Source organism: Dendronephthya gigantea, unplaced genomic scaffold, assembly GCF_004324835.1.
Source record: "Dendronephthya gigantea isolate DGI-Jeju-01 unplaced genomic scaffold, DenGig_1.0 000058F, whole genome shotgun sequence".
Taxonomy (NCBI): Eukaryota; Metazoa; Cnidaria; class Anthozoa; order Malacalcyonacea; family Nephtheidae; genus Dendronephthya; species Dendronephthya gigantea.
The window spans coordinates 788,653-806,834 of record NW_021163068.1 but is presented as its reverse complement, the minus strand read 5'-3'; the positions used below and the strand labels follow the sequence as shown (position 1 = coordinate 806,834).

At 35.6% G+C, this 18,182-nt stretch overlaps 1 protein-coding gene across 3 annotated transcripts; it reads right to left on the bottom strand.

The window, feature by feature from the left end:
* Window positions 1–69: 69 nt before the first annotated feature.
* Window positions 70–15,247, bottom strand: LOC114529972 (deleted in malignant brain tumors 1 protein-like). Of its 3 annotated transcripts, XM_028551546.1 has the most exons (11): window positions 14,658–15,247; window positions 14,490–14,532; window positions 10,841–10,927; window positions 9,785–10,105; window positions 9,093–9,428; window positions 6,459–6,800; window positions 4,986–5,321; window positions 4,363–4,686; window positions 3,548–3,886; window positions 3,134–3,175; window positions 70–1,679 (listed from the first exon to the last, which is right to left on the bottom strand). In XM_028551546.1, exons 3-11 carry the CDS (start codon window positions 10,902–10,904, stop codon window positions 1,396–1,398), a joined length of 2,388 nt encoding a protein of 795 aa, XP_028407347.1. In that variant the 5' UTR covers window positions 10,905–10,927; window positions 14,490–14,532; window positions 14,658–15,247; the 3' UTR covers window positions 70–1,395. The 3 variants fall into 3 exon arrangements, with proteins under 3 accessions (XP_028407347.1, XP_028407346.1, XP_028407348.1); XM_028551545.1 differs by lacking the exon at window positions 14,490–14,532; XM_028551547.1 differs by lacking the exons at window positions 14,490–14,532; window positions 14,658–15,247 and adding an exon at window positions 12,536–12,621.
* Between the last annotated feature and the right edge of the window lie 2,935 nt (window positions 15,248–18,182).

Below are 18,182 nucleotides of genomic sequence, written 5' to 3'. Positions count from 1 at the left end.
TTGGGATGAATGTATTTCTAGTTAATTAGAGAGTTTTTTTTATTTATTTATTTATATTTTTATATCAAAATTTATTGAAAAATGTTAAAACGAGAGAAATACGAATGGGACTCGAGATCCCATTCCGGGCATTCCTCCGATTCCAAAAACGTTAAGAAATAATACACAGAAGAAACAAATATAGTTACATGAATAAACATATGCCGCAAGCTCATGAATAAAAATAATTGGGTTTTTTTAAATGTTAGACAATGCTTATTACCCGAAAGTAAAAGTAGCCTGAAATAATGTAAGAAAACCTTAAAAATTAAGAATCAGGCAATAGCATATGAACAGTTTCTATACAATTCAATGACTACGTACAAAAAAAATCGACGTCGAAAAATAACTCTAATGAGCGTAAGTATGTTCTTGACAGAAAAGATTTGTGGCCAGTTGTATGAATCCACCGGATAGTGGATACCACCTGTTGTTCACTGAAACTTTGATTAAATCTTAGTATTCCTAACTTGAGTGTCCTATTTAACAATCATTCGTTTGAAAGCTTAAAATAATTTTATTGATTGAATAAATCACTATCCGGTGGATAGCACTATCCGGCGGCCTTCGTACAACCGGCACCTGAACGTTAACTTTACTTATATGATTGGAAAGTCGATTACCTTATTCATACTTAATTTAATTGGCGCGACTTTAATTTCGCGATTTTATCCAAGCCATATTTCGCGAGGTTTTATTTTCGCGATTTGGATGGACGGAAATATAAAACGGCATTAAAATTCGTAAAATATTTCTGAATAACATTTTTTTAAATTGTATACACTTTTTCAACAACTGAGATATTTTGGCAAGTAAAGTGTAGTAGTAACTGCGAACATAAAGATTCTTTTGTTTGGAGTTGTTGATCATTATTTATTGAATAATTTTTGATTTAGCAATTCTAAATTTTTGACGGGTTATTTAATTTCGCGCGGGGAAGTTTCGCGGGGTTCTGTATTCGTGCGATTTTAATTTCGGGATTTTTTTTTCAATTGCAAAAACTGCGAAACTACAGTAAAGTCGCGCGAAATTAAGTACGAGTAACTTTGACTTCTTTCGAAGATAAGTTAAAAGTTTGAAGTTCTAATTCCGTAACCGGCGGCAGGGTAATTTAAAACACCCTAGAGGTCAGATATTTTATCGAAACAACGCTAAACCAAAACGTGAAGCTCGATCGTCCAGATTCTATGTCAGCAAAGTTGGACGTTCAATGGTCTTGGTTTGTTTTGCTTAATCCAAACTTTAGTTCGCGTTAGCGTAACTGCCATTTTAAAACTTTTAGAAATTCTATTTTTGACATGTATAATTTTTTGGAAAATGTACGACCATACAATGGCCTTAACAACTCTCAACCAATCACATCGCAGTATTTTCATTAGTGACGTAACCCGCGTTATCTACAGCTCCTCCTGACCCGGAAAGGTTTTGTGCGTGACGCACACAATTCGACTCATCAAAAACTGGATTTTTTATTGTATTTTCAGGAGTGGGATCTGGTTTAACATTCTTTCTTTTTAACCATCGACTGCGATAAAATAACGCAATACAGGCAATGATAATCCCAGCGATGATGACTGCTGGTATTATCATAAATATTGGCCATTCAACGCTGTCCGATTCCTCGTCTGACTTTGATTCTTCTAAAAATTCAAATATAGACAAATTGTAGCATCTGTAGTTGATTTAGTGTAGGTATATACAGGTGGATGACAAAATTGAACCAATTCAAATTCAAATTGAAATTCAAACTAGCAGTAAGATATTGTGGTAACGTCAATGGCTAGGTAAAGGCCGTTTTTCAGCGCTAGGCCTAGCCAGAATTTTTCGATAATGTGAAATTTTTCGCCTGATTTATTTGCAATTGCAAGAAATCGACAGTAGCGGATTTCTTTCACGCTTACAATTTAATTTGAAGACAAAGGGAGAGATATTTCGTTCCAACGGAAAATGCAGCCAATAGAAAGACATCGAATTCTTACGTGAAAATGAGGATTTTTTAAACTACGGCGAGTTGTTCTTGTCAGAGTGACAGATAAAGAAATAAGTAATTTTAAAGAAAACCCTTTACTCCTATAAGATTATCACAACGGTAGAAACAACATTGTAGAAAGGTGGTTAACATTCTTTGGAAGAAAACATCTTTTAAACAATATGCAAACGTAAAAATCGCCGTAAATTTGAACATATCAGTTTTTTACAATAAATATTTTCGTAATCGTGTTTTCAATTATTGATCTTAGTAATTTCTACTTCGTCTCAGTTTTTAATCAGTGATGTTCACCTCACCTTCGCCGAATAATTGTTAATTATGATTCAGAAAATATGGCCGGTTATTTTGAAAAATATAGAAATATTTTTAAAACCCTAATAATGAAACAACTTAATGAAATACAGTAAAACGAGCATGGTTCGATGAAAATACTTTAGTATTCCATTTCACAATCTTAAACCAGGGACAAAAATTTATTTTTTAAGTAATATGTAATTGTTTCATAGGAAATGATGAAAGAGCAATTCAGAATAGAATACATGCTCGCAGAACAAAAGGCAATGCAGAAATTATATTCAATAACCATGCTTGTATAGCCAAGGTTAAAAAGCGTTAAAACAACATAAAAATTTCCTCAGAACTTGACAGGAAGAAAATTTTTCGAAATCGAGATTTTTTCCGCTGAAAAAATGTTTCAAATGAAGTACCTTTGGGGTTCTTTTAGGGCCGTAGCTAAAAGTTTAATTGGGGGGGGTGCATATTCATATATTCGTCTTATGCCCGAATGATTTCTTTTGTATGCTATTGTTCCTATGGTATATAAACATGAATATATAAATATACACCCCCCCCCCTATTAAGCGGTCTAGCTACGGCCCTGGGTTCTTTCCTTGGAACAGAAATATTTCAGAATTAAATTCCAAACGATTCTACTCGACCCGTTCTACTTCGAACTAAATTTGAAACGGTCCGCAGAAAAAAAAATTTTTCGAGGAAATATATGTTTGTTAATACAGCTTATATTAATCAACAATAAAACTACAAAGAAACTACAATGAAAAATGCTCAGCTTATAATGAACACCGCATTTCTACATCACTTTACCTGTTATGGACTCCGTTGGATTTGCTGTGGTAGTTTCTGTAACTAAAACGAGAATGTTCAGTTTAGAACAGCACATCATACGTAGTTGGAATGATGGAAATGGCAAGATGGCCGATTTTAGTAAATTCCAAGATGGCCGATTCGGTCGATTTTAGTAAATATAATGCTCAAATTTCTGGTGCAGCATCAATAACATCACCAAACAAGAAAAGTCCCCCCATTTTTTTTAAAAGCACTTGCGATAAACAGTTCATGCCAGCAACCCCCTCCTCCTAATTTCTTCTTGCTATCATCTTTCGCGACTCCAAATTCCTTTTTTTTGGCAAATTTACTATCAGGCTGGTACACTTCTTAGTACGAATTTGAGAAGTATATTGTGTACTTCTCCACGTCAGGAAATGCGGAAATTCTTACCCTGATCTGCGGTACATTCAACTCCGACGTCTTCACGATGGGAGCAAAATTGAATTCCCCAACCGCCGTGAGAGCAACCTGTTATATTTTGTTCATTTCCGGTGCACGAGAGGTCGGATAACCATATTTGTCCTGAACCAGAAGGAAACTCGCCTTCATGAAGATTTCGAACAACAGCTTTGTAACCAAGTTGACGACACACTACCCTAGCGTCTATCATATCCCACCCGTCATCACAGATTGTTCCCCATACTCCATGATATAATACTTCAACACGGCCACTACCATTTGCACTTAACGGTCCTTGCAACCTCAGTCTCACAGGTATAGGAGTAAAATCTTAAAAAAAATAGCAGAATACATGAGATTAGTCAGGTATAGTTGTAAAAGTGGAAAGAACTTAATTCAAGCATTAAAAGTTTTATCTTATATTACTTATAATCCGATATAACGTTGAAATTAAACGAAAATAAAGGAATCATTGAGGTATTTGGCTGTGGAAGCACATCAAACAAAAGTCTTTTCAATTACTGCAGCAAAATTTTAATTCATAAGTACCTGAATAACGAACGAGACATTTACCTATTAAATTTTGTATACTTTCGTATTACGTGCGGAAACATGTAACTAAATTAGTTATACACTTCTTGACATAACATAAAGTAAATAAAATTAGCTATTTCTCAAGGCACAACTTTGTCTGGCTCTGAAACGTCGTCAGTAAGTGTCAAAGAATTCGATAATATTATCTGAAAAATATAAGAATTAAAACTAAATTATTTTTACGAATATCATTTTCATCGTCAGCTTTTTACCTATTTTTGTGCATTCAACTCCAGCGACTTTTCCTTGCAAACATCGATGACCTCCCCAACCACGATGAGGACAGCTTTTTAAATTTTGCTCATCTCCAGTGCAATGGACATGCGATAACCAAATTTGGTCTGAACCTTCAGAAACCTGGCCTTCTTGAAATGTTTGAAGAACATCTTTATAGCCAAGTTGACGACATACAACTCTAGCATCTCTCATATCCCATCCATCATCACAGATTTTTCCCCATTCCCCACGATGGAATACTTCAACACGACCAGTACCATTCGCACCTGAAGGTCCATGTAACCTCACGGGGATGAAATCTTTAAAGAAAAGTGTAGTGCATGAGATCAATGCAGTTGTCGTAAGTAATTACAAGCCCCTTTTCCTAACCATTTTAAAACTTTCTCATATCGCTTCTTGTTGTTTATCGGGACCATAAAGTGCGATGTCGTCTAATAAGGTTGCAGTCTCTACAATTTTCAATCTCTGATGCTGAGCTTATCCCAAACATCAATTGTTTTTATTTGATATAATTTTATACTGATGCTCCGTTTTATGGTATTTTTAAATTTCAATAAAATTTAACTAAATTCAACAACATTCTACGACAATCTTTTACCTGTATTTTTACATTCAACTCCTGCGTCCTCGAAATTCGAACAGCTATGAGTTCCCCAACCATCGTGAGAACAACTTGATATATTTTTTTCATTTCCAGTACAGGAGACGTTGGATAACCACATTTGGCCTGAACTAAAGGGGAACTCGCCTCCCGGAAGAATTCTAACAGCACTTTGAAAACCAAGTTGGCGACAAAAAACCCTAGCGTCCCTCACATCCCATCCACGATCACAGATTGTTCCCCAATATCCATGATATAAAATCTCAACACGACCAGTTCCATATGTACTTGACGGACCTTGTAACCTCAGTTTTATAGGTATAACCGTAAAATCTAAAAAAATAAAATAAATCCGTCAATTCGGTAATTAGAAATCTAAGTCTTTACTCGAATGATCCTTCTTACCGGGGCATCTCCTTTACCTATGTTCTCGTCTGTCTTAATTTTACTAATACAATTCAAAAACTCATTAATAATTCATAAGCATTTTAGCCTATGAAATTAACCACAAAGAAGTCACGTATGGTGGCTTAATACATGGTAAAGTATTATGAATGCTAATGAGGATGGCACATCATATAATTTGTCACGTTCATTAGTATCCTTTCAGTATAATTTTAAAATGTTTTATATTGCAAATTTATTGTTCGACAACAATGCGGCATATTTGAAGCAATTTTAGAACACTCGAAGTCGATAGCTTTTAAATATTATAAAACGCTCATTCTCGTGTTGTAAATATTACTTACATTATAACTTACACACTTTTAAATACTACATGTACACTACTTACACACTTTAATTAACGAAAGCTAAAAAGAACTGTTCGGGAAGGCGCTCTTCTAATACGTGGGTTTAACCAATCCCCATAAAACACGTTATTTTGCTCTGTCATTCCGGTGTTTATTCTTCATTCAGTGTATATTTCTTTATCAATTTTATTGTGAAAGTATTCAGTATATATATAATACAGGGGAATGCAAGCTTCCTGTTTAACAAGAAAATTTTAACTAGGGAACAAAAAATCTTGGATCCGCCCATGAAGCTAAAAGCATTGAACAAGTTTTGTTGTATATCGCTTTCAGCGGCATCCATTGTAGCAATGAAGTCTCAAAGAATTTAGGAAAATCAATAAGCCAATATGTAGTCGTAAGTCGTTATAATTATTTGATTCAAAATGAAACAATGTATAATCAATTTACATTCGACATGCAAGAATAATATCGTCATTGATTGATATAAACATTAATCGAATACTTCGGATTGCGCAGAATCAAACATTATCAAACACACTGACATGCTCTTTTCCAGCTATGTATCACGCGGAGTTGGGCCTTGCCGGCGCCTCGATCTGAGTAGCCAGCTATGACGTAAACGTGTTAAAAAATTATTTGTTTCCACTGAGAATTGAATTTGAGAATATAAACAACACTTTACGACAATCGACTGGATTTCATGGCTAAGTTTTACCTGACAGTGTATTTGTGCATTCAACACCGACGTCTTCATAATGCGTGCAAAGATGATTTTCCCAACCATCATGAGAACAGCTTGTCAAATTTGGCTCATTTCCGGTGCAATAGACTTGAGATAACCATATTTTACCCGACCCAGAAGGAACATCTCTTCCCTGAAGAGTTCGAACAACATCTTTATACCCCAATTCACGACATGAAACTATAGCGTCTCTCATATCCCAGCCATAACGACAGATTGTTCCCCAATGTCCACGATACAATACTTCAAGACGACCAATACCCTTCACGCTTGATGGTCCTTGCAACCTTAGTCTCACAGGTATAGTTGTAAAATCTTTGAAAAAACAGCGAAATACATGAAATTATCAGATAGTTGTAAAACTTTTTGAGATGAAAATTAAATAAATTTTGTTTTGTGTAACCTTTAGTTCGGTTGAGCGTTAAAATTTAAAAGGCGGTGAAAGATCCAGTAAAAGTCAAAACAAATTATTGCAGCACAAAATGATTAATGTAGATTCAAAGCATCTAAATCATGACACTTTTGCTTCTCGTTTGTCAGATCCAGCAATGCATTCGTTATAAAGGCTTTTAAAAATGTTAATGCAATGTGAATTTTTACAATTTTTTAACCCAAATATGTCGTAATTCGATTTAGAAACAGCACTAAACATAATAAAATCAGCGTATATAACAATTATATATCAGCGTATTATTATTTTATGGGTTTTTTTCGAGTGATTCGAGTCGTGTGCTCATGTATATTATTATATAATAAGCTACAATTTGTCAATTTCAATTATTATTGTTTCTTTTAAATACGATTATAACGGGTTTTATTGTAAAATGACAACATGTACTTGAAAATAGCATTTCTTAATGAAAGTAACAAAATTCAATGGACACGTAAGAAAAAAACTAAACTTATTTCAATCATCTGATTCCACCAAGAATGGTCCGTCATCATTGCCCGACAAGACAGTGCGAGTTTCTGAACCCAGAGTAAACACAAATAGATTTCTAAACACTTATATAATGTCATCCGAAACTGAAATTAATGGGTTGCACGACTCGGCGGTTTTAAAACATTATGTATTAAACGTTATGTATTAAATTTTATTACGTTAGTGACACACGTTAGTGATTGTTATAAAATAGACATGTAGCTACTTCAAATTTCGAATCACTGTGTACAAAATGTGCAATTAAGCTGTATAGACTATGGCTGCGATGTTTTATAATAAACAACACAAAACATAAACCAAATGATACATGAAGACGAAACCGCATGTCAGGTGGCAACCGACCCCAATTTTTGCCTGTCTATCGACCCGACATGACATTCCAAACCGAAGGAATTTAAAACGGTTGTGAATATGACTGTTTTGTGTCTAAAAACTTCTATTTTTTATCACTTTTACTTTATCCTAAAAGCCTTGTGTTGACTTGGTTGTTCCACCGCGTGGCAGAGATGCAGGCCGGTAAGCGGTGAGGTGTGTGGGCTCATGCAGTTCAGTTTCAGTTCATTATTTCAGATCAGTGTCACATGTATCATAGCAACCGAAAAAAGAAAATAATGGTGTTAAAAAATCACTCTACGTAATCCATGTATTTCATTGCCTAGGGGGACACATTTACGCGTCTTTTTAAGTTTCTAAAATGCGGTGTAAATAAAGCAAGAGTCTTTATGAACCAGCTCTGACATGGAGATTTGCCGATCCCTGCCAACAAAAGCAGAAATTGGAGCTGCAATGTACCTAATAAGCTCGGATTCTTTTACAATGTCCTCAAATTTTCTGTGGTTAAAGATCAATAAAATTGATGATATATTGGACGTGAACAAACATGACTTCTAAATAGACCTTTTTCATAATGACGTCAAACGCGGAAAGTCTGACGTTACACGAAGTTTGATTGGCTCGATAGTTTTCGGTGGAACCCATCAAATTTCGTGTAACAGATTTTCCGCGTTCGACGTCACTATAAGAAAGTTCTATTGTATGTTACATAAAAAGCAAATTTCAATAATTCTTCACTCATTTCTTACATGGGACGCCATATTGGTTTTTTAAATAAGCGCAAAATCCAGTGGCATAGCGCGCCCGACAATTTTAGTGGCGTAGCCAGCCTGACGATTTTTTCCCGCTGTGTAAATTTCGAGTTATTATAATTATTCATGTCTTTAGAAATCTATTGTTTTCACAGTCAGTGAACACCAAAATATTAGCATAGCGGGACCAATCGACAGGCTGGCATACACTACTGCCAACAATTTTTCATGCTGTGCTAATATTTTGGTGTTCATGCATTCACTGTGAAAACAATGAATTTCTTAAGACATGAATAACTATAATAACATGAATTTTGCATAGCAAGACCAAATCACGTTTCCTTGTCATCTATATTGGCCTGCATTTCTGGCCATGTTAAACAAAAATCATATACACTCCCCGCCCCCCCCCCCCCCCCGCCCATGATGAAGTTGAAATCTGGTTAGAATTAGGATTTTTTTCCAACTTTAAAATATATCAAAAAATTTAACCACGCATTATCTCTCATCAAACTTTGACAAAAAGATGGAAACCGAACATTTTTAGACAATCGGCTCGATTTTATCGATAACTTTTACCTGTATATGTACATTCAACTCCTACATTTTGACGATGCGAACATCGATGACTTCCCCAACCACGATGAGAACAACTTCTTATATTTTGCTCATTTCCCGTGCACGAGACGTGGGATAACCATATTTGGCCTGAACCATCAGGAACCTCGCTTTTCTGAACAATTCGTACAACGTCTTTATAACCTAGTTGACGGCACACAACCCTAGCGTCTCTAATATCCCATCCATCATCACAGATTGTTCCCCATAGTCCATGATAGAATACTTCAACACGACCAGTACCATTTGCACTTGATGGTCCTTGCAACCTCAGTCTTACTGGTATACCAGTGAAATCTTAAATAGATAACGGAATACTTGAGATCAGTCAGGTTGTTTTTTGAGATGATACCAGAGACAACAAATTAATTAAAACATTTTTTTATCATTTTTATCATAAAACCGCGTTGTCTTTAAACTCAACTCACCTATAAAATTAATAATCAAATTACATACAATTCAGCTCGGTTAGTTCATTTTGACACAAAAATCAAACACATTCTCCAACCGTGAAGTAATCTCTCATACAATGCTTTAAATTTTATAGAATATACGACAACATTGCATACAACATTACTCTAAACATAGCTCTAGGAACCACGTCAATAAATATCAACGAGTTCTAAAATATCTTTTGATAAATTATCACTAACTTGTATTTGTACATTCAACTCCCGCGTCTTTATTATGCGAACAACGATGATTTCCCCAACCACCGTGAGAACAATTTGTTATATTTTGCTCATTTCCAGTGCAAGAGACGTGAGACAACCATATTTGGCCAGAACCATCAGGAACCTCATTTCTCTCAAGAGTTCGAACAGAATCATTATAACCAAGTTGACGACACACAACCCTAGCATCTCTCATATCCCATCCATCTTCACAGATTGTTCCCCATTCTCCACGATAGAATACTTCTACACGACCGGTACCATTTGCTCTTAATGGACCTTGTAACCTCACTGTTGAATCTTAGAAAACAGCGAAATACATCAGGTCAATATGGTAGTCGTGCATTTTGTATCATTTCGTAAATGAAACGCAGGGAAGAACCATCCCGCAGTCCAGTTAAAGCATTTCATACAGCGCCAAAAGTAAGCCTATTATTCATTATTCATAAGTACTCCAGTTATAAATTCCCATGCAATCGTAAGTCAGCGTACGACTAGACGAAAAAGCCACTCTCCACCAAAGATGATTTGGGGGGTTTTGAGCTTTACGTATTTCAGGTGGAGGGACAGCATTTAAAAATAAGACACTTTCAACAATGCGCGGTTCTGTAAACAAACCCGTGATCCTGTGAACACGGCCGAATCCAAGTGACGAATACCACAGAGTAAAAGATACAGAGCTGCCAACGGCGCACGCTCGGCAGATACTAGTACTGTTAATCACAGGCATTTGCTAAGCATGCGCACTAATAAGTGGGTACACGTACGCTAGTTCAAGTTCTGTATATATTACTTATTCTGTGCTGAAACGTTCATGCACAATCTCATTGGTAAATTAATATTGTTCTATAGTATTTGTGGTTTCCTTTTCAATTTTCATCTGTCATTATTCGAAAGGCATTACCCGGTCAATTGAAAACTATTTTGAATCTGTCAGGACGCATTGCACATTAATTAGTTGCAAACCGGTTAGCCGTGCATAGAACCAAAATAATGACTATGTGAATCAACGCTGTTATACTAAGAATGACTTACTTGCCCAATGAATTACGAAACATAAAACAAAAAATATGCCAGGTATGATTGCGAGACTCCTCATTTTGTGAACAGGTTAATCTAAAACTGAAACAATAAAATAACATGCATGAAATGAAGAATATATTAATGACATGAAAATTGAAATTATATAAATCATGATCAAACGAATCGTAAGCCATCGCATTTAGCAAACCTTTCATGACGTCATGAGTTGTATTGTTTATAATAATTTTATAAACGAAACTAGACGTGATAAATAAATAAACTAGCTAAATAAAACATTTCATAAAAGCTACGTTTCATTTTCACCTGAGGGTGGTACAATATGGAAAAGTTTAAGTCATTATAAATCCTACAAATTAAATGTCACTGATTGATAAATAGTAGGTGTACTTCTGTAATATAAGTGAGTATTGAAAGACACCAGTTAAATAATAATTGTGGCAGACAGCATATCCCGTGTAACAGTGATGTTTAACAGTAATGCTTATTGAAAAAGACACTGGCCATGAAGATGAAGAAATTCTGGCTGCAACGAAAGATCATACTGCATGGCAAAGTAATTTTGTAAATGTTTCACCGTGAATTTAATTGGACGACTTAAGAAGAATGTACGGTAAATTTTTATACGATTTGTAGTGGTTTGTTAAATCACGGTTAATGGAATATATATGGTTTTGAGACTAAATAAAAGTACAATTCAACTCATTAAGAATGCTATTGTCAAGGTTTATGTCATGTGTCTATTGTATTTTAGCCAAACTCACCAATGGTACTCGTCTTGCTAAACTCCTCAACCTTGACTTAAAAAATATGTTAATTAAAAGATTGCTATTGGTTTATATGTGCAAAATACAATAGACATGTGATGAAAAAGGAACAATTTTTTGCCTCAATATAGTTAATGAGTTATATTGTAGTTTTATGTGGTCTCCAAACCATGTATATTCTATTAACTGTGGCTATTTACTGAGTTTAATTTTAGGATACCGAGGATACCGTAAGCAAAAAATAAAGGAGAGTGATGAATATTGTGATGAATACTCCTAGTCGTACTCGTAGTTACTGCTAATTAAAGCTCCCTAATGATACTTCTCGAACCGCGCTATATTCCCTGTACTACCAGTAAAAATTTTGGACGCGGCAATTACAATTAGAGATACAATTAGAGATTTTCTCTGTATTATTTTTTTTCAAATTAGATGTACTCTGCATGTGTCCTATATTTTGATCTACTATATCTGCATGCATGCATGTACTATGTATGTTTAAAAAAGTGGCAAGCTATCTAAATCATTTTAAAATACTATCATGTGAAAGGGGAAGAAATAAACTTCATGGATCACACAGCCTAATACAAGCTGCCCCTAATATAAACTCATTTTATATTAAAAAGAACAAATGTATATGCGATCACGTGCTATATACCGTCCTATATTTTTGAAAGTGCCCCAAGAAATGTGCACGTGCTTAATTTAGGTCAATTCTGGACATTTTAGAATTAAAATCCTACATGAAAAATTGCGTAGGATGCATGAAGATATAATAAATAAGTGATAACAAAAAGTCGCCACACGGTAACAGAATAATCGCTCGTCGTTTTAGCAATCAATAACCGTAAGGTCCGCGGAAAGTAGAAGGTACATGCAGCCTCAGCTATAATTCTATCAGAAAGATTGTGCATGTACATACCGTATATACTACACTGCTGGTTCACGATTTAGTGATCTGTATTGAATATGATCGACTTTTCCGTCTGCACTGTCTCGCTTTACTGTTTATTGTTATTAAGTGACCAGTGGCGTTAACCCCTAGTAATGCCAATGATTTATACGATATGCATATCAGATCTCAAATACGTTTTGGCTCCAAATACCACTGAATTACATAAGATACCTATGCATGTATATATAGAGGGAGCGTAAGGTAATATGATACGAATTCATAAAAAGTGCCTTAGCAACCGCATAAGATTGGCATTTCTCGAGCCAAGCAGAAAATGTTGATTACGAAATATAACGATAGATTTTTTTTCCTGAAATTGGTTACCAATTAGTGACATTAACTGAAACTTAAATTCACATAACTGGAGACTTTTATTACCATTTGCGTTCAACTGTATATGAAGCGTGTAATTACTGAAATATCTCACGGGTTTGTTTACGTTTAAATTTAAAACACGACGTACTTTTAATCGTTGTTCGAGTTAAAAAATACACCCATGACACATTCATGTTAACCTTGAACAATATAGACAATAACTTATGCTGAACGAACGTTTGGCTACGCTAAAGGAAACGTTTCACACTTAAAACGACACGTTTCATGGTTTAAACCTGCATATAAACTAAACGTAGTTTAATAGTATAGTGCATGCCATGTAGGCATCACTAGTTACACACATGCAAGTATAATTAATTAAAATGAATGTGTTAGAAGTAAACACATTTGGAAAAAGTTACAATCCAGAGATTAAGTCAGGATTTAAGGACAGAGGTCATAGACACAATTATTGCTGAAAGAGGTGATACGACGGCAGGTTATATTCCTTATATTACAGAAGATTAAACTTTACAAATCGCATTTTGGGAATACGCCATTGTTCGAAATCATGCATTCGAAAGCAACCATTAAAACGTGTCATTTCAGTACGTGTGAAAAATTTCGCTCAGGGTTTATTAGCCTATTGGTAATAATTAACAATTGCTCTAGAAATCAATGAACCAGAACCAGTATATTAGAACGATAATCCGATCCTTACAGGCTTACTCCTTGACAAATTAAATTAAAAAATTCTTTAATAGTTAAGCATATAAAAGAGTTGCAATAAAGGAAAACTTGCCTCAGATGATTTTAGAAAATTGCATGCAATCACGCGCTGTGTGGTAGTAACCCTATATTCTGTTTTATTAGTGCTAAGACCTAAGTGGAAATGTTTGGTATGCAGTCAATTAATAAGCTCAATTTCGCAATAGGTTGCCGCTTCGTAATTTTCGTTTTTACTATCGTGCATTTCGTTTATTATGTGCTAATTATAGTCTACGTATGTTTGTCGATGAAAAGCGAAGCATGGCTAAAAATGTTGAAAAGTCAAGTCCGTATGTAAACAAACGGTTTGTTTACATTTTGAACTTCAATACTTTTTAAAATGCAATGTCTTATGTCTGTGCTAAGTGCTACACGCTTCTAAATGCAATGATCATATATTAGAGCGTACGTGCAGAAAAATGATAAACGCACGAAATTTGGAGGACCCTCCTTTGTTAGGAGCGAAACAATGACAGAACGGATTGACTTTCAATTTAATTAATTAAGGGAATTTCAAACTGGTTGTTCACTTATTCTATGTTCTGATTACCAGAAATTTACGACATGATGAGTGTCGTGCGGAGGCCTATATATATATGTACCTATACTAATTTGCAATTACAGCGGCCCTTCACATCTGTTCTGCTCATAACATTGGAGAACGGACTCCATGATTTAGAAATTAGCCAAATTTCGCATGATTTGAATTTCTTTCAACATAACTGAACTCAATCTTTTATTGCTTTATAGAAATATAGTAACTGAAATCGTAATAAATATTCCGAGGACGAGAGAATATAGCGATTCAAAATGTGAACAAAGTGTTTGTTTACATTACCGTGTCTGTAACCCACCTTTAACATAATGGCTTTTAAATTTTACTAAAAAATACATAGATTATAGTAAAGTACAAGCTGTAATATCGCCTTCACCCTGTAACTCGACCACTGTTAGTCGACCTCTGTATAAATAAATCGAACAACGTTTTGACAATCGAATTGCTTACCTTCGGTATTTCTACGCTCCGCCAATTGATTGTGTTCAAATAGACTTCGTATGGTTCAGCTGTCTGACGAGATTGTTTTGAATTTGATATTAATCTAAGTTAAAATTCCTCCAAGATCTCCTTCGTGATGCTCAATTAGATTGTTTGTTAGTTATTAACGCAACACATCTGTAACTAATTTGAAAATGTTCTCAATTGGGTGCAGGTCAGAGCTTCTTAGAGGAATTTGTAATCAGTTAAAAGTTCATAGTTTGCACGTTTTATATAGCTGCGCGGGACATCGTTGGGTTTTGACTCGGTTATCCATCCTGAAACCATACCCGACCTGGTTCTTTGTTTTGCACACTTGAAAACATTGTTTCGAAGTTGTCGTCAATTAACTTCGCAAAATAACTGCAATTGGTTTTCACATATGGTTCGCATCTAATCACACCCTTGTCGAAACTAATGGCAACCACCAACCTTCAGTAATCTTCTCTATTTAGAAATCGAGAAATACTGCTCTCAGATGCATGAAATACCACAGTTTTCCCATGAGTTTCTTGTTTGTGAGGTTCTTCCGTTGTTTGAATTGATCGCCCAAGTTTTCAATCCATAACCCCCTTCTCCCGGCCCACCCTCTTCGATAGGGATACAGAAATGCACAACCTAGAAATGAGTCTAAAAAAAGGCATATAAGCAACGAGTAACCGATTGTTTTTGAAAATGTGATGAGAGAATTTTTGGTTGAAATGCCTCAAATTTTATGCGTCTTTAGAAGTGTACATAATTATTGATTGGACATTACATGCAATCCTTCGAGAATCTCTTTTGTCCCTTAAAAACGATTTATCAAAAGACGAGGGCGATGACTTGTCAAATTATAGCACGATTATAGGATTATAGGATTTATAGTACTTTTTACCGACGCTGCTCTTACTCACCAATGTCGTCTTTCACCGACCACCTTTCCAAAACTGGGGGCGTACTGACAACACACAACTGTACGCTACGCTCCTAGGCCCGGCTCTCCTCGCAGCATTTACCCTGATTATTTTCAGCCCTCTCATAAATAGTTGTGGTATTTATTACAGTTGGCTCTCCGTGCCTTCTCATTGTGTCAATTAACACAATACTGTTAGACTAGTGATTTTTAATTTAATAGGATAAACCACAAACATGATGTAATGCATGGTTACTGTTGTTGTGATGTCTCCGCTCAAAATACCGCCACACAAATTCCTGACCCAAAATCCAAGACATAATATGAATAACAAAAAGTTATCAACTCACCGTTACTGACTGACTTATAGCCGTTTGGCGATTACGCATTGTATTGAGCTGTTAACAACACAACCACGGGGTAAGCGAATGACCACAGGGTATTTGACCTAAAGACTCTCGTTCTGAAGTTATTTTATCACACCGCAAATAATTGATATTTATCGTCGGTCCGATGTCTCAAAGAACAATTTTAGTCGGGTTTGTAAGAAACCTTATACGTATTCACAAAATGTTAGCCAAACTATAATGTAAGAAGCCGTTAGATTAAACGGTTTTACGCGGATGCGTTCCGATTAATCGACTGTCTGTTAATTTATACAAACCTTTTTGTGAGGACAATAAGGCCTGTTTCAAACGTCATATTTCTCATGTGCTGAACGCACCAAGAACAATAGATAATCACTTGAGATGCCTCATTATCTATTGTTACCGCAAACGTGGAGGAACTATGAACTCATGCACCAAATTATTCATCATGTAAATATTCAGTGCAAATAGCACGAGTGAACAAAAGCTTGCAAAATTTCCCCGCACATTTGGGGATTTGCTCACGTTTATGCTCACGAGTGACTTTTAGTTCAGCAGACAGCTCTCGCGTGCGGCCGCCTTTACTCTCGAGTCGCGTTACGTCACGTTACTCGCGTTCGGAACTGTGTATTATATAATAACGACGATGAAACACGCAATTTGATTGGTTAGTAACCGTGCAAAATGAGACAATCCGGCTCGAGCTAGACCCTCATCTCCACCTGACCTGGTCAGAAAATAGTGAATTATCAACAGAAGATGAAGAACAAGCAGACGAAAGTAGTTGTGACAGTCCTTCAGACATGGGGAATGAGACTGAAGAGAAAATTGAACTTGATGATGATGCAGATGCTATTCAAAATGAAACACACAGTAAGACTCATGTTTCTTTCATTTATAATACATATAATACACACATGATTGGGGTGATACATGGATGTTTATGTGCTTGTGTTTTTGTTTTTGTACTCATACATACATTTAGATATATATAATGTATTTGAATATAAAAAATTATTTAGAATAGATCCCATGGTGAATGTTTAGCCATAGCCATCTTTGATCAGTGCAAAAAATACTTATTTGTTTGTTTTTGTTTCTTTTAAAAAAGTTAGAAAAAAGTTACCACTTTTGAAATAGAAGGAAATGAAAGCCAGTAAAGTGGACATCACGAAATTGCCTTTCACATGTAGGTGATGCAATGGGGCCAGTAGATCATGTGAAAACAATGGATTTTTTAACATCTATCATAAAAGACCAAATCTTGACAATTATCACTGAAGAAACTGGCCAACAAATTTTCTGTTCAAGTAAAGCCTAACAAGCCTGTTCGAATAATAAAAAATGAGTTCGAGCAATCTATCGGTAAGCTGTATATTATTCTATACAGAGTTCTTTTGCATTGATGAGCAAATGTTGCCATTCAAGGGTCGCTCAAAACTGAAACAGTACAACTCAAAGAAGCCGAAGAAATAGGCAACAAATTTTACATTCCCACAGGTGAAAATGACCTTGTTTACAACTTCGTTATCCATACAGGAAAGATCGAAGTTTGCCCTGGTCAACCAGATATTGGAGCAACTGGAAACATAGTTTTCACCTCTTATATAATCTCCAAATGCAGAAGTGGCATAAGTTATTTGTTGATAATTGTTACACAGGTATATCATTAACAGTGAACAGGATATTGCTATTTTTGGTACTATAAAAACCAACCGCCTGTCTAATTACAATATGCCAACACATACCCAAATGAAGAACAAGAAGGGGCGTGCAACAAGTGTTATCCAGGTTGTCCAGTCGGATGGTGTTGAGTAACGAGGAGTGAAGTGGTTTGACAATAGGGCAGTTATCCTTCTTACCACCTATTGAGCCAGTGAAAGAAGTGAAGCGTTGGGATAAGTCAGCAGTAGCAACATATAACAAGTATCTTGGAGGAGTAGATTTGGTCGATGGATTGTTTAGTTACTACCGCATTCCAATAGAAGTGGTACATTGCCTTTTATGGTATCTTCTAGATGTCAGTGTTGTTCAAGCTTAGATACTATACAAGCAACAGAATTTGACCTCTCCACCATTACCTTTGAAATTGTTCCAATTATCTATTGCTAACAGTCTGCTTTACTGAGGGAAAACAGTAGACGGTGGAAAGAAGCGAAGAGCATCTTGTTCAATCGAAACCGCTTATTTGGAAAAGAAAAAAAAGGCCCCACAGCCCCAATTCTGAATTCCTCA

Coding starts and splice junctions, on each gene's coding strand:
- LOC114529972 (XM_028551546.1), bottom strand. CDS start 10,904: ATGAGGAGTCTCGCAATCATACCTGGCATATTTTTTGTTTTATGTTTC. Junction 10,106..10,840: donor TTTCGTAATTCATTGGGCAA/GTAAGTCATTCT, acceptor CTGTTTTCTAAG/ATTCAACAGTGAGGTTACAA. Junction 1,680..3,133: donor TCCAACGGAGTCCATAACAG/GTAAAGTGATGT, acceptor TTGAATTTTTAG/AAGAATCAAAGTCAGACGAG.